Source organism: Monodon monoceros, unplaced genomic scaffold, assembly GCF_005190385.1.
Source record: "Monodon monoceros isolate NGI ecotype Baffin Bay Population unplaced genomic scaffold, NGI_Narwhal_1 Super_Scaffold_20, whole genome shotgun sequence".
Lineage (NCBI taxonomy): Eukaryota > Metazoa > Chordata > Mammalia > Artiodactyla > Monodontidae > Monodon > Monodon monoceros.
The window spans coordinates 134,020,925-134,042,627 of NW_021703777.1; the positions used below are offsets into that span (position 1 = coordinate 134,020,925).

At 60.6% G+C, this 21,703-nt stretch overlaps 1 protein-coding gene across 1 annotated transcript in view; it reads left to right on the forward strand.

The window, feature by feature from the left end:
* The first annotated feature begins 3,825 nt into the window (after window positions 1–3,825).
* The window catches only part of HTRA3 (HtrA serine peptidase 3), a 29,495-nt gene continuing 11,617 nt past the window's right edge, over window positions 3,826–21,703 (forward strand). Inside the window, exons 1-4 of the mRNA XM_029235391.1 lie at window positions 3,826–4,376; window positions 15,019–15,118; window positions 17,924–18,146; window positions 21,007–21,201. Of these exons, the coding sequence (XP_029091224.1) occupies window positions 3,992–4,376; window positions 15,019–15,118; window positions 17,924–18,146; window positions 21,007–21,201 (903 nt within the window). The 5' untranslated portion in view covers window positions 3,826–3,991. The remainder of the gene's footprint in view (window positions 4,377–15,018; window positions 15,119–17,923; window positions 18,147–21,006; window positions 21,202–21,703) is intronic.

Consider the following 21,703-nt stretch of genomic DNA (forward strand, 5'->3'; position numbering starts at 1 on the left):
GGAGCTGTTTCCCTGCGGTATAGTGTGTTACATGGGGAAGGCGTCCTCACGAGCGAGTGAGGCCTGTTCTCATCAAGTTCAGTATCACCTGCTCCAGGTCCTGAATGAGGTTCTAGGGTGTTCCTCCAAGCTTGGGCACTTACTGCAGAGCTCCCCTGCCCCCCCCCCCGGGCCAGTCTGAATCCCACCTGCTAAGGAATGGAGCTTCTTGCAGGATCCCTAGTCTGGCTTGCCCCTCATTCCCAGTGAGAGCTATTTTCTGGGGAGCCACACGGGACCGGCTGTGGAAGGTGTCAGGCCATCCTGCAGAATCCTTTCTGAGGCTCCCTGGGGACACCTCTTTCCCCTTAGTAGTGAGAAGTCAGGCTGCTTTGGAGTAATGGCTTCTTCCTTCAACATGGACATTACGTTTCCATCTTTGCCTTGGCTACCAGGAAGCTGGGAGCCAAATTTATGGGCATGCGCTAAAAACTAGCATCTCGTGACAAGAATTTGTATATTAGCTCCACCTCTGGCTTCCCATTATTTTTCTATCACTCTTTTTTGCTTTAATTGATTTATCTTCCTTCCTTTTTATCTTGTTCTTGTTTGTTAAAGGCCTTAAGTACCAACGGTGGGGGGTAAGGGGGAGTAAATATAAATGAATGAATAATAAATAGGAAGAGCCTCCACCTTCCTTGAAGCAGCACCTGGGAGCATCCTAGGCCTCCGAGGACGTTCACCCACGGTGGGGTGGAGGCGGAGACTCAGATCCAGCGGGAGGGGCTCCTGCAGCAGGCGGGGAAGCCACTGAAGGGGCCCTGGTTCGCACCCAGAGGCAGGATGGAGTCGGAGCAGCAGGGGGCGCTGCTCCCTTCGTCTCCCCGGCAGCTGCAGGAACATCTGGAAACAGATTCCCTTTTCACCGACAGAGCACTCTGGGCCTGGGGCCAGCCATGCTCACTGCAGCCTCTGTGAGAAGGGCCTGCCTATTTCAGGCAAAAACAAAGGCAACCCCAGGGACTGCACCCCAGTTTCAGAGGGCAGAAGGGAAGCCACGGATGGGCCCTTTCACTTTGGGCCTCAGTTTCCCCATCTGTACAAGGGGAATAAATATCCCCTTTGCAAGACGGTTCTAAAGGTCAAATCAGGTGACCGTTGGGGGCAGTGTGGTCTTGAGGGAAGGGCATGGACTGAGTCCCAGGCTGCCACACACTGTGACCCGTGCATCCCAGAGCTTCCTTCAAGGATCACGATACCCACCTCCCAGGGCAGCCGTGAATATGGCATCAAATCATGTAAGCAGAACACCTGAACAGCCTCAGGGCCCAAGAACAGCAGGCGTTGTCCCGTGTAAACTGTAGAGGGCTGTGAGAGCTCTGGTCTGCAGCTGTGGCCAGCCTAGGACCTCTCTGAGACTCAGTTTCCCCACCTGTAGACAAAAGGTTTACAAGAAATGAGCTCCCGGTCCTACCCAGGTCTCTGCTTTTCTGTGCACTGGAGCATCCCAGCAGGGTTGGGTGTCTGGCATGCTGAGGCCCCCCAAGGAGCCTACTCTGGGTCATGGTGCCCCCAGGATGTCCTGGGCCCGTGGGCCACTCCCTCTGCCCCTCAGACCTGCACCCTCCCTAGAGGAGAGACAAACCAGGAGCCCTGGCCAGGGTTGGGGGAGGCCCAGACCAGCCCTGTGGTCCCCCACCCCTGGCATTCTGGGTTATTCCAAGAAAGGCCTGAAATTCTCCACATCTTCAAAGCAAAATGCATTTCCAGTTTTTCGAGGCAGAAGTGCATATCCCATTGCCCTTTGTCAAAGGGCCCTTTAGAAAGGGAAGACCCAGGCTCCTGCGGCCCGTTCTCCTGCTGACCTTCAACCCTACGCTCACGGCCACTGCCTCTCAGGGCCCCCAGCTCCCCTTCTGTACCCCAGCCTGAGCCACTTCCTCCAGCGTACCTGTCAGATGGGCCACATCCCATCTAACCTCTCAGCAGTGCCCAGTCCTTCAAGGACGCCAAGGCCCTCAGGGACCAGACACAGTCCCCCCCCCCCCCCCACCACCCCCAGCTCCCTCTCCCTCCTCTGAGCCAGAGGTTCCTAACCTGGGTGTCTGAAAACTTGGATGAAAAAAAAAAAATCTTTATTTTCACCATTCCCTCCCCTGAAGCCCAGCATATCCTTCCATGGTGAAGCAGGCCCAAGCCACAGGGCCCCTGTGACCCTGTCACCGAGAGGAATACAGGTATTTCCCCCCATGCTGCAGCGGCTGCAGGCACCTCTAGACCCCCTTGTGCTCTGAAATCTGGCCGGGTGTCCCACTGCTGGCCAGATCTTATTCAAGCGGTTCACAGAGAAGCCACGTACATACCGTGGATTTATATGTTTAGCTAACTGGGTTAGGGTTAATCAGAGCACTGCTTCCCCTGGTAATGCTCAGCAGTTTGTTTTATGCATTTAAAAGACATCATTCCGAGCAGGGCTCTCCAGACTTCACCAGGCGGCTGAAGGGCCTGCCGGAGAGGGTACAGACCCCCAACTCCAGGGTCTGCACCCGAGGGCTTTCTCTGCCGAATGGGTCGCCACTCTGACTTGCCTTTGCTTGTGGACCCTTGGCCCAGGTGGGGCAGAGCTCCTGGCTGGACCCCGCCAGCCCCCAGGCCCATGACCGCATCCAGACCCTGCACCCTCTTATTTATTTGGCTGCGCCAGGTCTTAGTTGCGGCATGCGGGACCTTTAGTTGCAGCATACGGGATCTGGTTCCCTGACCAGGGATCGAACCCGGGCCCCCTGCATTGGGAACGCGGAGTCTTAACCACTGGACCACCAGGGAAGTCCCAGACCCTACACCCTCTTGAAGCTCACCTCCACAGGAGGGTTCTGCCCTCTCCTCGGATCCCCACAGCCCTTGTCACGCTGATGACATCATGGTCACCAGGCTCTGGGCCCTCGGGCAGGGCCTGGGTCTGAAGTGGCTTTTCAGAGACCGTGTGCGGAATAATCAGGAGGATGGAGCAGCCTCCCGGTGCCACGGGCCGACTGCGCGCCACGCGCAAAGTGCTTACGGACATTCCTCCACCATCCACTGCGTGGGACTCTCCCTACGTCCTATGGGGCAGCAAGCGCTATTCCTTCCCCTTTCCTGGAGAGGAAACTGAGGCACGGAGCTGTAAGACAACTGCCAGGGCCACAGAGCACCGAGGGCGGGGCTGCCCCCAGACAGGCCCTGTCCAGAGCCTGGGGGAGCACATCCTCCAAGCTCAAAAGCCTGAGGACAGGGGGTGGGGGCGGCACTTCCTGAAGGTTTGTCCCCAGTGGAGGTGGGGAGCCGTGAGGGGTGACATCCATCCCTCCCACCAACGTGGATTGGTCGGGGCCTGTCCTGAGGGCTTCCTGGCTGAGGAGGCCCGAGGTGGGGGGGGGGGGGGGGGAGGGGGGGCAGGCGGGGGGGGGGGGCCGGGACGGCCCATTTCTAGGAAGGGGAGGGGAGGGCGAGTAGCTGAGGTCACTGGAACTCAGTCTTGAACTCGGCTAGCTCAGGGATCCCCAGGGGTGCCGGAGGCCCGCACACTGGTGGCTTCTCCTCCCCAAGGCCCCTAGCCGGGGGGCGGGGTCGCAGAATATCCATCACACCGGTTTCCCAGACCAGGCAGGCCCCGCTTTCGGCCTCGGGTGGGTCCAGGCCCGGAAGGCCGGGCGGGGGCGGTTGGGCCGGGGCGGAGCTGGCGGAGTGGCCGGGCCGCCCCCTTCCAGCGAGGGCGGGCGGGAGGCCGGCGCCTTTAAACGCGGCGGGGCTGGCTACCCGCCACCGTCTGCCCAGAGGGAGCGGGCGCCTCCCCAGTGCCCCGCGTTTTCCGCGCCCCGGGCATGTCTCTGCGGTCCCGTCGCCCGCCCGCCTGAGCCGCCGGCGCGTGTGGCCGCGCTCCCGCCCGCGTTCCCTCCGTCGGCGCCCGGAGCAGCGGCCTCGGTGTGCCCCTGGCCAGTCCCCCGCGCTGCCGCCCGCCGCGGGCCCGTCCGCCATGCAGGCGCGGGCGCTAGTCCTGGCCGCCCTGGTCGCGCTGGCGCTGGCCTGGGAGCCCCTGGCCACGTCGTGCCCCGCGCGCTGCGACGTGTCGCGGTGCCCGAGTCCCCGCTGTCCCGGCGGCTACGTGCCCGACCTCTGCAACTGCTGCCTGGTGTGCGCCGCCGTCGAGGGCGAGCCGTGCGGCCGCGCCGTAGACTCGCCGTGCGGGGAGAGCCTGGAGTGTGTGCGCGGCGTGTGTCGGTGTCGCTGGGCGCACGCCGTGTGCGGCACCGACGGGCACACCTACGCCAACGTGTGCGCGCTGCAGGCGGCCAGCCGCCGCGCGCTGCAGCTCTCCGGGACGCCCGTGCGCCAGCTGCAGAAAGGCGCCTGCCCATCGGGTAAGCGCTCTCGGTCGGGCTGCTCCGCTAGCACTGCGGGGGTGGGGGGTGGAATGAAGCGGTCTCCTGGGGAAACAGGCTCAGAGCCGGGGCGGAGCCTCATTGTCCACACTCCCCGGGCGCAAGTGATGGTTTCTTTGAGAAATCATCCAACCAGCCTTCTGGTCTTCCAGGTGGGGAAACTGAGGCAGGGAGAGGTAAAGTGCTGTCCCCCAGGTCACAGAAGTAGTCAACAGTGAAACCCAGTGCTCTCCTAACCACCCCGAGGGGCTTGGTCTAGCTCTACATCTCTCCAGCCTCTGGCCTCATCAAAACTTACCCATGTTGTGTCTCATTTCCCCTGGTCCCCATCTCCCTGCCTGCCTGGGTGTCGGATGCAAAGCGATCCTTCCTGGCCTTAAATATCCAGTCCGGATATTCGAGAGACACCAATTGAGTGACATGGGGTGTTTCCTTTCTTGTCTTGCCCTGCGCTTAAAACGCATGTCACCTGAGGGCTGTTCAGGAACGGGGAGCGGGCTTGTGGAGCCTCTGGACTGCTTGGAGCTCCGTGGGGACCTGCCGTCGGGGTAGGAAATTTCTCAGTCCCGTCACACCTCAGAACAGCCTCCCCTAACCTGGACTTGGCTCTGGGTTGCTTCTTGCCACACAGGTTGACCCTGTGGAAGAAAACGCTGGCAAACCCTACCGTGCCCTTATTTGTTTGGGGCACCTCTTAGGAACGCAGGCTCCGGCGTCGGTTCCGCAGGTGCTCTGAGTGCAGCAGCCTGCTCTGGGCCCGGAGTTCACGGCGATGGAGTTGTCAGGCCCCGTTGTGTGCCCTCAGCCCGCAGCTGCCCACCAGGAGATGCTGACCGCCAGAACAGGCTCTGCCGTGGGGAGCACGGCTGCCTGGAGCACTGGGAAACCTTCAGGGGTGAGGGGCATCTAAGCTGAATCTCCAAGGATGGGGACACGTCTTCCAGGTAGCGGGAGGGATAGGCTCTCGGGGAAGAGAAGACAGCGTGAACCACCACGTGGAGCCATGTGCATATGGTGAGCCACGTAGCCCAGAGCAGTTGTTGTGCAGGGGAGGCGTGTGTGCGCGCGTGCACGTGTAGGCTTGTGAGAGACACCCAGGGCTGGGTGGCTTGGCTGGGACAGGACCACAAGTGGCCCATAAATGTCGTGTTTTCGGCTTCATCCTGTAGGCCAGGCTTCCCGAATCATGTCTGGGATTCTGAAAATAAGTGTCCTGTGGCCCCAAAAGTCTGGGAAAGTAAACGCCAGCCCTGCAATGGGGATTCACACTCCACTTGAGTCTATCAGAGCTTCCGAGAAAACCTACAGCAAGGAAAAAAAATAACCCACCAAATGATAAAACCCAGGGTTTCCCAAGAGAACTTCAACAGAGCTCTTTCCTGGCAGAACACGCGTGGCCTCCTCCTGGCACACCGGGGTTCCCGGTTTGGGAAGCGTTATGTGGGCTTAGCCATGATTATACGGGAGAGCCATTGAAAGGTTTTAAGAGAAGTGAGGGTGATGAGGTCAGTCTTGTGTTTGGATTGTGCCCAGGAGACTGGGAGCATGGTGCCACTCGATGTCATGGAGATGGGCGTTATCATTTCTTGAGCACCCATCGCACCTTCTGACTTGGGGCTCGGAACCAGCCACCTGGTGGGTCTGGGAGGCAGAGGGCTCAGGGTGGGCCTGGCGCCTGCCCACTGCAGCTCGGTGGTGTCCGTGGTCCCCTTCCCAGTACCAGCTCTCCCAAGTAGTGGATGCTGTTAGAATCAGGCTCCAGGGTGCCGGGGGTCAGCAGGGAGGTTGGAGGTGGTCTAGGCATTTTGAAACCTTTATTCTTGACTGAGGGAGTCCACGTCTGTGAAGCACCTTCTCTGTGTGTCCCGCTGGCCGTGGGCTGGTAACAAGGCCCCTGTAATGAGGCAGACCCCATCTGTGTCCTGGAGAAACTGACAGTGAGGGAAACAGGAGGATGAGAAGAGGACAGTAGCTCAGTGACCACAAACAGATGTCTGTCCAGCAACTAGGCTCAGTAGGCGCTGTGGAATGAAAGGCTGGCCCACGTGGTGGGCGCCCCTCCTTGCATACCTCCAGTGATGATGGGTTCACTACCTATCCGTGGAGCTCTTGTGTACTCCCGTGTCTGTGCTAGGCTGATACTACACGGTGTGGCTGAATATCTATCAATGGGAGAGTAAAACCCAGAGAACTGTGTGCAGAGGGTCTGCGGAGAGCAGAGGTGTCCCTTTTCACAGCCTCTCTGCCTACAACTGCAGACAAATAGGCCTTCAAGCGTGCAGTTAAGTCAGAATCTCAAGCCCTGGGCGGTTCACGACGTGGCATTTAACCATCAGCTTTACCGTTCAGCCCCAGGGCAGGTGCTGGCAGAGGCTCTCAGCTCTATTTACTTAAGCGCTTTGTCGGCTTTCGATTTTTAATCCTCCTAGCGGCTTCCTGGGGCCTTGTGGGTCTCAGAATTCTGCATTCAGGACTCATCAGGCATCCGCACTCCTCTCACTCACCCTGCCCAGAGAGCAGGGCTGAACTGCAGCATCTGGTAACTCCTGAGGACTCGTGAAGAGCGAGGCATCCAGCCAAGAGAAGCTTAAGGCCCGGGGGGCTGTGCAGCTGTGCTTTTCCCTCCAGGGCTTGGCCTGGGAAGCACCCTCGCCCTCCACGCTCACTGAGCTGGCCTGGAGGTGCACTGGGATCCCACAGCACACCGTCCAGTCTGTCTTCCCGGGCCTCTCCCCTTCCCATGCACCTCCACACGGTGGCCCGAGGGGGCGGTTGTGAGACGCACATCTCCCCAGCCCAAAGCCCTGCTGTGACTCTGGGCCCACTGGCTCTGGGACCAAGCAGGACTTCTGATGCAGCCTGCAGGCTCAGTACGTCCTGGCTTCTGCAGCCTGCCCACCATCACCATCACCAGCTGAGTCCTTGTGAAATCCCTGATCATCTGTGTTGTGAGGGACAGATGACAATGTGTGGAACTCAGGGGAGGGAGAACCCATCTCCGGGATGGGGAAAGACATAGATCAGGGAAGGCTTCCTGGAGGAGGTGGCATCTAAACAGCCATGGAGAGGTTGATGCAAAGAGAGCCTGTGCTGAGGAGGACAGCAGGAACTGCTGAGCATAAGCTGGTGCCAGATGGAGGAGCTGTGAGGGTGACCCATCTTTAGGAGGTGAGGGACCCCTGAAGGCTTATGGGTAACAGGTTTACAGAGTGGGTACAGGGGCCCAGCTAGTGCGAGTCTGGTGCCCTGAGGAGGAAGAACTGAAGAGGCCTGAGCTAGGGGGACAGCCGAGGGGGACAGGCTCCAGAGGCATTAGTATGTCATGACTGATGGGGGTAGGGGGTCAGGGTGGGTGGCGGGGCCTCTCCTGGAGCAGCGGGTTCGGAGAGTTGTGGTCAGGTTCTGGCGGGGGACTCTGGCATGGAGGGTGTCTAGTGGGGCACGGGGTTCCATGACAAGAGCCTGGCTAATGAGTGGCCCTGTCCGTGTGTTGGCGGCAGTATTGCTCAGTTTGTGTCATTGAGAAGGGGTGGCCTAGGTTTGGGACAGGGTAGCAGGCTCATCACCTCTCCAGGCTTTGGGGGCCCCGCCATGACCTGTGAGGCCTGTGGAGCTCCACCCCCACCCAGCCCAGATCCAGGTCCGTCCTTGCCTTCAAGTCCACCTCCGAGGGGACCCAGCAGAGACACCCAGCCGCTTTGGGGATGAACTGCCCTGACTTGGTCACACTGCGAGCATTGTGCTGGGTGAGCTGGAGCAAGGGTGTGCCAGACTCAACCCACTGGCTGCGTCCACCTGGCCTGACACGTACCTCTCAGCTGCCGGGAGCTCTGGGGAAAATGAGGCCAAGCAGAGATTCACTTGGCCTCCTTGGAAACCTGGGGTTCGTGCAAACTGGATGACGGAGTAGCCGGTGGCTGACTGAGTGAGCTGGTGTGTCCTGCCAGAGGGTCTGAAAGCGGCCTCCTCCTGGGCCTGCTCTGAGGGTGAGAAGCCACCAGGTTTTACCAGGGTCAAGGGCGAGACCTTGTGCTCTGGGCTAAACACACGTCGTGTCTGGGTGTTTTTGTCACGGCCCTTTAGAAGAAAAGACTCATCAAGGTGTAGTGGGCTACCTGAGGTCACCAGGTGGGGAGGGACAGCTGTGCTGAACCCGGGTCCTCCTGACTGTGCATCTAGTGCCCTGTACCCCGGGCAGGCCTCCAGCACCTTGAGGAAGTGGCCTCCCTGCTTGGTTTTGATAAGGGTGTTGAATAAACAGGTTGGAAAGAGAATAGAATCACAGACCCCTTGTCCTCAGTGTAGCAAAGATGTGGCCAGGACGTGTGGGTGTGTGCGTATCCCAAACTGAATGCCCGGTCTGGTGCAGAGGGTAGCAGTGCACAACCTGCCCAGCTGTATTCTCTAGCCCCTCTAGCAAATAATGGGCAGAGCCACAACTGAGACCCGGTTCTGTTCCCGGCTGCTCAGGGGTGAGTCCCAGCTCTACCACTTCCCGTGGAGAGACGCTGCAAGCCTAAGCTCTCCACGCCTCAGTTTCTTCATCTGTGAAGTGGGGACAACAGATCCTCCTCACTGGGTCATTGACAATCAATGAGATAATGAATTTCAAGTGCTTTGCACAATGTAAGCGTTAATTAATAGGCGTTAGTGGGAATAAACCTAAATGTTGACAAATGGACGTATCTGACATAAGTGGAGTTTGTGAGAGGAAGGTGGGGCAGTGGAGGACGGGAAGGATCCGGAGGGCAGTGTTTGTGGAGCGGCTGCCACGTGCCAGGCCCTGCCCACGGGGGTTCCACTGGCCTCGTTTAGTACCCACGTCACAGCTGAGGAGCCTGAACCCAGAGGAGTCAGCTGATGGGCCAGTCAGGGCAGGGAGGGCTTCCTGTAAGAGGAGGACCAGGGGCTGACCCCACCTTGGCTTCCGTGGCTTGGGCGGCCCTGTGGGCATCCCGGAGTCCTGCCTGGCCTGTGGGGCCCCTTTGACAAAGCACAAACGAGCTGATAGCTGAGCCCTCTCCTCCACAGGGTTGGCTGCAGCCCCAGTGGGATTCACAGCCAGAAAAGCCAGGCTGGCCCCTAAGCTGAGGACCGGCCAAGGCTGGGCTCTCCTGGGGGCGGGACAGCCAGTCCCCCTGGCTGAGGACCAGCACGGGGAGAGAGCCGTGCCGGGGGTCGGGGATCTGGGACCTGGCTGCAGGCCTTGGCGGGTCTCCTGACCTCTCGGAGCCTTTTTCCTCACCTGTAAAATGGGTGAAGATTCCTGCCCTGCAGAACTGCTGTGAGAACTCCCCGCTATCATAAGTGCCCAGAACCCCGGCTGGCGTGGCTCACGGAGAGGGAGTTCCGGCTGCAGCCCTCAGCCCTGGGTTCCAGAGACGGGAGCCTGGGGGTCGCGGACAGCAGCATCGCCCCCCGGGAGCTGTAGCCGCTGTCTTTGGCTGGGGGGAGACAGTTCACTCGGGGACAGGCATGTTTTCAAGAAAAAGAAAAACACAGGCAGGGAGCCGTCCTGGGAACTAATCAGACCCGGAAGGCGGCTCTTGGGGCTTTGAAGCCTGCCCCTTGTGGGTGGTGGGCGGGGCCTGGGGTGAGGGCGAGAGGCTGTGGGGGAGCCCCTGGTAATTCCCCTGCTCCCCTGCTGCTCTCCGCTCACCACTGTGGGTCAGGGGCGCCCAGCCCACGGGGACAGTCTTGAAGGACAGGTCTGGGAGGGGTCACCAGGTGCCTTGGGCCCCAGACGAGTGAGCTGGGTCACTGAGCCCACTGAGTCAGGTCAGGCTCCCCAGGGGAGGTGTGTTGGCCTGGGCCTGGCGGTGATGAGGGAGGGACTGATTACAAAGGTTTGGGGGGGCACTTCAGAGCACGCATGCTTGGGGAACCAGAGCCGAGGGTACCGGGTCGGGGGCGTGTGGCAGTAGCAAGGCTGCAGATGTAAATGGGACCTGGACACCCAGGTCCGTGAGCCCTGCCGAGAGGTTGCCATCTGGCCTACAGGCTGTAGTCAGTGTTATGGACAGATGGGCGCAGCCTGGGACCTTGTGGGCACCTGCGGATGGCCCCTCCATTCCCAGCTCTTACCTAACTACTGGGTGATGGGGGGGGCGGTGCCTTCTGATTGCAGGAGGCAACAGAAGAAGGGGCAGTGACCTCAGAGTTAGAGGAAAGAACTGGGTCTCAGTCCTGGCTCTGCCCATCGTTTGCTGGACGGGTGATGCATACGGCTGTGCAGGTTGCGCACTGCACGATTCCAAGGGAGGTAGTCACGCTGTGATGTTTGTTAAGAATGGTCCTGGAGTTGTGCAGTACACAACCCGTGCAGCAGGATCAGTGGCCCTGTGGGGTGTCTGGGCCAGTCACTGGCCCACCCTGGGCCTCGATTTCCCCATCCGTGCCATGGCAGTTGTGACCGTCCAGAGCTGGAACATCATGGGTCCTCTTTCAGAGTCTGCCGCTGTGACGGAAGCCCTGACATGCAGAAATGTGGGAGGTGGAGCCCCGGGCCCCGCCTGGCTCCCTGCCAGCCCTCCTCCCCGTCCCTTTCCGCCTTGGCTGTGCCCCTTCCTCTTGCGGGAGGGCGCCACTGCTGGACACCTGGCCTTGTTTGCTTTGCTCTGTGTTGAGTTCTTCCTGACTAGAACTTCCAAAGCCTGTGGATTGCAGCTTACTTTTGAAAACAAACAAAAGAAATGCTAACAGCTGAGTCTGGTCAAGACTGACTGTTGACTTCAGAACTTTGGCTCCAGGACAGTGTGAGGGCGGGGATGGGGGTTGTCAAAACCCCCAAATAAACAGCGTCTGCCTCCCAGCCGTGGGGCCCAAGGTTTTCATGTGGAAAGAGGCAGTGGGAACCGCGTCTTCCCTTCCCACTGATTCATGGCATGATTCATCTGTGTGTGGGGAAGAGGACCAGGGAGCAGGCCCTGCCCCCCTCCCACCTCCTCCCCACAACCCACCTCGCCAGCTTAAAGAGACAGGGCCTGGCAGGGCCTGTGTCACCCGCCGGCTGACCCAGGACCTCTGCAGGGGAGCCCCAGGCCGTGGGGTCAGGGCGGGCGTGCGCTCTGAAGTCCATGGGACCTGGGGCTATAGCTCCAGGCCTGTCTCCACCCTAAACCATCTTTGTCTCTGGCCTGTTTCCTGGGACACACTGATGCTGCTCTTGTGAGGCTGCTCCCCCCCAAAACCTCGTTAACAGGCTGAACGATGCTCTTTGTGGTGGTGTTTGCAGACCTACTGTGTGCTGGGCCGGATGGGGTCAAGCAGAGCATCCTCGTCCTTGGGTTAGGGTTAGGCCCTCCCTCCCGTGCCCCCTCTCAAGGGCTGCCTTGGGGGTTCACGTATGCTGGTTACAGCTGGGCTATCGGGAGATCCGGACATGTGTGTGTCCCAGAGGAGCTGGTGCCTGGGTGGGAGGTGAGCCCAGCCCGGCTTCTCCTTGGAGCTTCCACAGCCCGCCAGTCACCAGGGCCCTGCCGGGGATGGTGGGAAACACAGTCCGGCCTCTCGCGGTCTCACACCCCAGCCCAGCTCACAGCCCGTCCAGGCCTTCCTCTCTCTCTTCTGTTTCTTTCTATATCTAACTTGCTCACGGGAGAACATTTGGAAAACCCACAAAAGAAAACAAAACCACTCATGACTTTACCTCTGCCCCCAAATACCCACCGTGAAATATTCTGACGTGTTTACCGCCAGCCTTTGGCCCGTGAATATTTTGCAGAGGGTTTTCGTTTTTAAATCGTCACATGAAATTGAGTGTCGCCTATTTTAAGTGATCTCTGGAGAGGCCACATTGGAAAGAAAAGCATGTGGTGGGAGGCCGCCGTGCCGTCCAGATCTGCGGGTGGCCAGGTCAGCTTCTCGGCCGCTTGGGCAGCTCGGGGCGCTCAGCCTGCGGGACCTGCGCTGGGTCAGCCAGGGGCTGGACAGATGCGCCTAAAGCTTTGGAGTCACTGAGATCTGGGATGGAGTCACGTGGCAACACAGCCTCTTCTGATCCGATGTTTTCACCCCTCCTCCGTCTTATTCACACTGGGCCCAGCTGGGAGTCGGCCGAATCCACCCATAGCTGCCCTCGTGCGTGATGCTGTGTCTTTGCATCTCTGTTCCCCTCCTGGTGTGCTCTTCCAGGCCTGGATTAGGGGTGCCACTGGACTCCCCCATCTCACCCTGGGCCTCCCCTTGTCCCGTCACTGGTGACACAGTGCTGTGCTGGCTGGCCACCGTCCTGTCCCCAGCACTGAGCACACACACGGAAGGCACTCAGCATCCCTATGACAGTGAGTGTGGTGGGTGAGGCATTATGCTGGGAGCCCCAAGGAGGGCTGGAAGAAGACTGCCAGGGGGGCTGCCTGGAGGAGGTGAGATTTGAGCTGCATCCAGGACAGGCCAGAGCATCGTGGTAGGGAAAACTGGGGAGTGGTCCACGTGGGAATGGTGGATGATGGAGCAGAGACTGGGGGTAAGTGGCCCCCACGGCTTACAGAGCAGGGAGGGGTGACACCTGGCCTCACCCACCTGGGCTTGCCTGTTCCAGCATGGCATGGTGGGCACGAGCCTTGGCCAGAGTAAATCCAGGCCTGGTGCTGAGTCCTCCCCACTGCCTGGGGTCCTCCGGGACCTTGGTGATGTGGGGATTGCCTAGCAGGGGAGCTTTCTTGTCAGAGAGCAGAACCTGGAAGTCACCAGGGCCCTGCCGGGGATGGAAGGGGCAACAAGGTTGGTGGCTGGCTTCCTTCCCTGTGCCTTTAAGATAGAGCATGAATGCAGGTTCCCAGTGCCCTTGGGATTGGGCAGGCAGAGCTAGGCTCGGGCCCCACGGGCTAGCTGACAGGTAGCTTCTCCTCCAGAGTTTCAGGGACTGTTGGCTATCCACGTGGAAATAAACGTGCCTGACACCCACGTGTGCTGGGAGAGGCAGAGCCGTGGCCCGGCATGGGCCTTGCCCACAAACACAACCTCTGAATCGTAGACACCATCCCTCCACTGGGCTTTGCCTCTGGGCACGGTGGTCCCTGGCGGCCGCAGTTTGATCATCAGGGAGCCACGAGGTGGCCGGCAGTGGGCCACGTCTCCCAGCCAGTCTCCAGCCACCCCGGATAGGTGGCCTTTGATTCAGGCTGACCGCAGGGGGCTGGGCCCGCCGTGACCGGTGCCCACAGGCTGGTTGAGAGGCAGACATCATAGGATCCGTGGGGTGGGCCCTGCTCGCCTCCCCGGACTGAGGAACCCAAGGCAAGCTCTCCTCTGGGCCCCGAGTCCCAGCTCAGGCTTAATTCACAGTCAGGGCCTTGGGGGGGCCACAGTGGGGAGGGGAGGGCCCTAAGGAAGGGAGCCCTGCAGCCCCTGTCAAGAGCCTGGTTCTCGAGCTGAGCCTCAAGTTTCCCCACCTTTAGGATGGAGCTGATGACCCCTGCCAGGGCTGCCCCCCTGGACAGCTGGGGAGATGAGTCGGGCTGTGGATGGGGACCGCATTTGTCCACGATGTTTACGAGGCACCTACTGTGGCCTTGCACCCTGCGCCTGTGCTGCACCCAGCCTGCTCCCTCCCGTCCCTTTGGAGAACAAGGAAAACCAGATTTTCTCTAGATCCTGATGCTCAGTCACTTCCCAGAGACCATCAAGAGACATCAGCTGTGAAGCTAGACCTTACGGGCCGAGCCCTCTTTGTTCGCCAACATCAGGGAGCAGGGTGGGTGGTGGGCTCCCCTCTTCCCCTCCCACCCCTGCCGAGGCAGGGAGCATTACAGTTGGCAAGTCACAGCCTATTCCCACAGCTCCCTGGGGGATGGGGGTGGAGAGGCACCTTTGGTCTCACATTTCAGGTGAGGTGTCGAGGCCCAGAGAGGGTAAGTGATTTGCCTAAAGCCACACAGCTGGAGCTCAATGGTGCTCAGCCCAGTACTCATTTCAGGCCCTGGGAGCCCTTACAAGCAGGGCTGGGCAGCGTGGGTTCCAGACAGCACCGGTCTCTGGCGGGGACCTGGGAGACCCCAGCACGTGCCCGAACAGGGAGACCAAAGGGGTGTGGGCCTTGTGCCACCCACACGTCTCAGGCCTGTGGTCCTGGCGAGCAGCAGCTCCACTGCTGACGGCAGCAGAAATCTGAGCCGGCGAATGTTCCAGGGAAGGTCATGAGCTGCCTGGTAAGCCAGCCTGGGGCCTGGCTAAGTTAGACACAGATCAGGGTCGGGGCCCTGGCGACTCAGACAGCGGCAGCTGACCTGGCCCAGATGGGGGCCACACCATGGCCAGGAGCCTGCAGCTCAGAAGGGACCACCCAGGGGCTTCTGCTGTAACCTTGTCCAGCCACTGCAGTAGCCCAAGGCCTGGAGGGACAGGCCAGAGCTGGCAAAGGGAAGGGTCGATTTCCTCACGCCAGGACACTGCTGTATCTGAGAGAAAGGGCAACGGCCCGGGGGGACTAGCCCAGATCCAGCCTGAGTGTCACGTCAGTGCTGTGTGGCCCGGGGCAAGTGTTCTGACCTCTCTGAGCCTCCTGGCCGGCCTGGCGATGTGAGGTGAGGTAGCTCAGCATTAACCATCCTTGGGGCAAGTGAGCCCCCCTTCCCAGATGTCCGGGCCTCACTAAAGCACCTGGTTCTTCCTGCCAGTGCAGGTCTCCACCAGCTGACCAGCGCGCGGTACAAATTCAACTTCATCGCTGACGTGGTGGAGAAGATCGCGCCGGCCGTGGTCCACATAGAACTATTCCTGAGGTACGTGGAGCCCCTCTCGCCCCTCCAAGGTCTCCCCCACATCTGCTGGGCCCAAAGTAGACTCAGTTCTAGCATTGGGGGGCAGCAGAAACCAGAGCGGGCGTGGGGTCCGGCGGGCCTCGCTCAGACTGCCGAGCTGCTGGTGCCCTTGCGGGGGATGCCCCCTCCCTGACCCTGACCTCCTCACCTGCGGAACGAGCAGGTGTGAGGTCGGGGGTTGCTCAGGTGTCACAGGGGTACTGCAAGCCGCTGGCTCCTGTGGAATCCTGGGGTCTAGTCCCAAACTGACTTATACCCCCCAAAGAGAAGACACGAAGAGCATGACTTTTGTCAAATTTAAAGTGTTTCTTCCATCGGATTTCCTAACCTTTTGGCCAGTAGCAGCCCAGATGAGACACACAGGGTCAGAACCCCACTCCATCTGTTGGGATCGGAGGCAGCGTGTGCCACGCTGCCCGAGGGGACGGTCACTGAGGCCTTGACCACGACCCCAGGGCCTTGCTTGTCTTCACAGCACCCTCCCCACGTGGTGGAGGCCGGCCAGTGTCATTATGCCCACCTGAGGCACAGAGGACCAGGTGGCCCTGGGGGTTCCCAGGAGTGGGCAGAATTACTCGTGCCCTGACTCCTGGCCCCAGCACAGGGCCCCCTGCTCGCCAGCTGTGGAGCTTGAGTAGTGGGAGCCCTTGTCACTGGGCAGGACTGCCCCCCATCTCTGGAGGGCAGGGACCGCGCTCACCACTGAATGCTCCATGCGGGGCAGGGCGGGGGAGACTAATGGTGTGAGCTCAGCAGTGTCGTCAGACGCCTGCTGTGTGCCCATCGCCGCGCGGGCTGCCTTGCCTACAGTTCCTATGCTGCTCCAAACAGCCCTGCCGTGTGCCCGCCTCCTAAAGGAGAGGCAGAGACCAGGCAGCCTGTCCCTTAGCGCTGACTGACAGCCTATGCACCTTCCCATGAATCCGTAAGGCGGGCTCCCACGTTCCCATTTTCTGGATGTGGAAACAGAGGCCCGGGGAACTGCCCCAGGCTCAGAGCTGCAGAGCTGCCCCAAGTCTCTTGGACCTCAAAGCTGAGCCCATCCCCCTGCGATACGCTGACCCCTCACTGTCCTTTCCACGGGCCCCAGACCCTGAGACGTGTCATTAAGGAAATGACAACTGGACATGTGAGTGGCACGTCCCTGGCCTTGCAGGTGGCTTGGAGGGGGCAGCGTCTTTCCAGAAAGCCCCAGGCATCAGACCCCCGAACCAGCAGGGCAGGCGGTGATGCCATTTCCACGTCAGCCTTGGAGGCTGATGTCCGCGTGGTGAGGCCAAGGCGGCCGAGATCCCAGACACCAGGAAATGATGCGCCTCTGGCTGTGACCCTGGAGCCGGAGAGGAGGCCCTGGGCTGCCTGGGGCCCTTCTGCAGACACTCGACAAATCCTACACATGGCAGCCCCGCGGGGCTCAGGTGCGGCTGCCACTCAGGGGCCCACGTGGAACTAGGTGGGGGCAGAAGCTGGTTGCTGGCGTGAGTGGACAGATGCTCTGGTCACCCTGCAGAGGGGCCAAGGGACCAGGCTGCCTGGTTCAGACCCCTGCTGTGCCCTTTTCCTGCCTGACCCGGTCCTGTTTCCCCACCTGCGAACTGGAGGCCTGCCTACCTTGTAGGGCGGCTGTGGGCGCGACATGACTTGGTCCCTGGCTCAGAGGGAGCTCTTGGTGACATTAGCTGTCCCTGGTCCTGCTGATCCTGAGGTGGTGTTTCTGCACCTCCTAGAGACCCACTGCCCGGAGACTTCCCTGCCATCCCTCCTCCTTCCCTCCCGTTGCCTCTGCCAAGCAGCCTCAGGCACCGATGATCTGCTCCATCCAGTCCCTGCACTGGGGTCCCAGAGGCGACCGACCCCCCTCCCGGGGTAGGTCCCGAGCTGTGTCGGGCATCCTGGGAGCTGAGGTTGCTACTCAGAGGGCTCCAGCCGCGGCGGGGTGTTGTCCCCCACCAGAGAATACTGACTCGGGCCCCATGCCAGCTGCATCACCTGTTCCATCGCATTTTACGGAGGCAGACGCTAAGGCGGTGTCCCTGCCCTTCCACGTCCAGGGCTCCCCCTGTAGGCACGTGGCGTGGAATTCACGGAACGGAGCCTCGCCAGCTCTGCTCCTCGCGCCATCTGGGGCTTCAGGGTAGGCAGCAGTGGGAAGGCGCCAGAGGGAGGTGGGAGCACGCTCCCCTCAGTGTTTAGACCCTCTCTCTGCACAGCCAGAGATCTGGGACACTGGCATTCCCTGGGGACCTGCTGTGTGACAGTCCACGGAGGCCCGGTGCGCATCCTGCATCTTCCCTATGCCAGGAGCAGCCCTGCTTGTTGACCAACTGCCTGCAGGCCCCCGGCTCAGTGGAGCCGGTGTTGTTAGCCCATTTCCTAGATGGGGAGACTGAGGCTCAGAGGGGTCGGCCTCCTGCCCACAGTCAGGCAGGTGTACGTTGGGGCTGGACTTGAGGTTAGAATCCTGGCCTGTCTGGCTCCAGGGCAGGAAGTGTCTGCTGTATCGTCACGGGTCCAACATTCACGGGCCTCCTGACTCATCCTCGCAGATGGCGAGTCACAGATCATGGGCCCCTCTTTGTGGCTGTGAAATGGGTCTAGACTTAATGACCTGGCCGAGGCCACAGCCAGGAGGTGGCACAGCTGGGATTCGACCCTGGACCTGGTGGATGCCAGGCCCAGGCACTGGCTCTGCTCCTTTCCCCCCGGCCCACTGCTGCAGCCGACCCCCACCCCAGTCCTGAATGCCCGCCGCTTGCCTCCCCGCAGACACCCTCTGTTTGGCCGCAACGTGCCCCTGTCCAGCGGCTCAGGCTTCATCGTGTCGGAGGCTGGCTTGATCGTCAGCAACGCCCACGTGGTGTCCAGCAGCAGCGCCGCCTCGGGCCGGCAGCAGCTCAGGGTGCAGCTGCAGAGCGGCGACACCTACGAGGCCACCATCAAAGACATCGACAAGAAGTCGGACATCGCCACCATCAAGATCCAGCCCAAGGTGAGTGGGCGGCGGGGCCCTGAGACGTGCTGGCCCAGCCCTCCCGTCGGACACTCGGAGGAACTGAGACCCCCGGGGACCGGCGATGTGTCCCCAGTCTTGGGTCTAGTCAGACTAGAGCCCAGGCGTCCGACATCGCCCTGCGCTTCCCCTGAGCCGCCCGTGCGGGGCGGAGCAGGCTCTGTGCCGCCCGTAGCCACTCCCACGCGGAGGCTCTCCGAGGCCCAGGACACTTCCGTTGTCCCTCCCGGGCCCATTCCTGAGGATGCCACTGTCCCCGTGGGGGTGACAGAGGCCAGTGGGGAGCACTTGGGATACTTGTCCCCCTCCATCCCCCCACTTCCACATCGGCACCCCAGCTGAGCAGGCAGACCCACCCCGGGGCCACAGTGCTCCTCCGTGACTCCCACTGGCCATTTCTGGGAGGGCAGCCTGTGCACACCCCCCCAATCCCCACCATAACCCTTGGCGGGAGGGGTGCCAGTGTCCGGCTATTTCAGAGGGGAAACTGAGGCCTGGGGAGTCAGGTGATTGCCCGAGGTCAGTCTAACCAAGGGGCCCACTCAGCTAAGTCCTAGACTCCCTCCAGCGAGTTTCTTGTCGTCCAGCGCTGTGGTCACGACTCTGTGGGCCACTGCGGGCTCACCGACGGTGACCTGTGCCCTGCCTATGCTGTGAGGTCCCTGAGGGGCGGGCCCGTCTGGGCTGGCGAGTCCAGCTTGGCTGAGTCTGAACCTGGTTTCTGCTCTTTCTGAATAAAGCTGCCAGCACTTGAGATGATCGGTCTTTTGCAAGGAGGTGTCCTCTTGCCCGATCACGGGAGAGGAGGTTTAGGGGCTCCACGCCGCTATCCTAACGGAGACCCTTGCCCACTTTTGAGCCCTTTCCCAGTAGTTATTGAGTCTGGGAACACCATGTCCATTTTAAAGACGAGAAAACTGGGGCTGGGGGAGGAGGGATGCGCTCAAGGACAGAGGCTGGCACACTTTTTCTGTGAAGCTCCAGGTAGTAAATGATTTAGTCTTCGCGGGCCCTGCGGTCTCTGTAGCAACTGCTCTGCACTGGACTGGGAAAATAGCCACAGGCCAGATGGCTGGGCTGTGGTCCAAGAAAAGATTACTTACAGAAGAGACTGCTGGATTGGGCTGGATTTGCCCAAGGGCCACAGTTTGCGACCCCTGCCCAAGGACCCCTGTGGGGAGAGGCAGAGCTGGATTAGACCCCAGGTCTGGCTGTCTCTGGGTCTCTCCCCTTCCAGGCACTGCAATCCCGGGGTGGGGGGCAGGGGCGCACCCCAGCGGCCACCTGGGGCCAAAGATGCCAGCGGAGTCAGTCAGACCCAGGTGCCCTGGTGCCCAGAGATGCCCAGCGCCTGCAGCGGTTCTCATGACGGCAGGTCTGCCTCTTAGCCTCCGAGCCCTGCACGTGGCATCAAACCAAGCTCTGGGGAAAGCTGCCAACCTGCGTTGTCCCTCTGGGTCTTCACCGCTACTGCAGCGCCCTGCCCCCGCCTGGGACCCTTCGTGCCACTTACTGAGGCTTCGCTGCCCAGCAGCACGAGACCCCACGCCTCCCACGTGGGCACAGCCGCTTGGTGTCCCCTTAACCCGCCCGGAGGTCCCCTCACTCCGCTTACAGGCGTTTACCTTTCCACTTTTATCAAGAGCTGCTATGAAAAACAGGGAGAAATTCTTATTTGACGTGGTGGCACTGCATAAAAAGGGGAGACTCCTGACATGGGAGCAGAGAGCAGAGGCCAGATGGAACCCACAGTGCCGAGGGTCCACAGTGCGGGATCCTGCCCCCCGACTTCCAGAGTTAGCCGAGGCCCCAGTGATCTGAGCGCGGCCATCTCCGGGGCTTTTCTTCCTTTTTCCATTGTGTAGTTTAGAAGCTTTACTCCCCTGTACAATTAGCACATGCATTTCATGTTAGTTAGTTCACCTGGAAGTTTGCTTCCTGTAGTTGCCTTTGTCACTGACACACCATTGGTGGGGAAACTCCAGCACCTTGTAGAGAAGACTTTTATCTGGAAATAAGCACAGACCCACAGGAAGCTGCAGAAGTGGTGCTGAGGGGTCCCACATGCCGCCCCTCCCCCCGGGGTGACATCTGACATGAGGGGTGCAGCATCAAAACCAGGAAACCCTCCAAGCTCACGGGCATCTCCTGCTCTGAGCTTGCCCCCTGCAGCTTCCAGAACATGGAGGCAAATAAGGCACGGCCCCTCTCAGAGCTCCCAGTCCAGCTGCGGAGTCAGACAGACAGACAGACAGACAGACAGGCTCCGCTGGCTCCAGGAGAAAACAGGAGAGGAGAGTGTGGGTGTCCTCGGTGTGCAGGGGCGGGGCGGGGATGCAGATCGCGGTTAAGTCGCTTTATCTGTCTGGCCTCAGCTTCCCTGTGTGTCTGTATTGGGAGGTGTCGCGGGTCCCCACCGGGCTCCAGGGCTCGCGCAGACCCCATTCCACACATCAGTGTGTGCATTTTCTGGGTGCTGCTGTCCATGGCTTTTGTCGGATTTTCAGAGGGATCTGGGATCATTGAACCACTGGGCTCAGTGACCCTGGAGGCCGTACCCCGCTCGACCCTCTGTGCAGTCTGCCTATGACGGACCCCTGAGGCCTGCCCTAGGGAGACCTGTGGTCACTGGGGGACTGAGCCTCTGCTCTGTGAATGCCAGCCCTGGGTCTCGTGGCCACCACGGGGCAGCCAGACTTGCCTTGGTCTGCAGCCCTGACGGCTCTGTCCAGCTGCTCCAGGGACCACCCTGCCGGGGGCCTGGACATGATCTGGCTCTGGTCCCACCAAAGGCCGACAGCTGAGCCCCCCTCCCCGTGTCCTCCCCACCTCCCCCCAGAAAAAGCTCCCGGCACTGTTGCTGGGCCACTCGGCAGACCTGCGGCCCGGCGAGTTTGTGGTGGCCATTGGTAGCCCCTTCGCCCTGCAGAACACCGTGACCACGGGCATCGTCAGCACGGCCCAGCGGGACGGCCGGGAGCTGGGCCTCCGGGACTCAGACATGGACTACATCCAGACGGACGCCATCATCAACGTGAGCGTCCACCGTAGCCACGGGGCTCTGTCCCCAGAGCCCTCTCCATCACTGGACACATCCACGGGCTAGAAAGTTCTTTCTTTAGATTAAGTGGAGCTCTGACTCCCTGTGACTCCTACCCATGGGTGCCAGGCTGGCCCTGGGAGTTAGAGGCTGCTGCCCTGACCCGGGACAGCCCTTCAGGGATGTAGAGGCATAGCCAAGGCCCCTGGAATATCTTTGCCCAAATACACACCCCGGTCAACATTGATTATTACTATTATTGTTATTATTACTATTATGTTGGATAGCACCTTTTGCATTCACAAAGCACTTTGACGCCCGGCGCCTGCCCCTCTGGCTTTGCCGTGGTTCAGACCCTCTTCTGGAAGCGTTAGTCTTTGAGAGACTCCTCGAGGCTGGTGGGGTGAGAAATGGTGCCCCATCCTGCGTCCGCCTGCTGCTGCTCCCCCTGTGGATGTGAGGCTGCAGGGAGCCCAGGAGGTCTGTGCAGACAGCA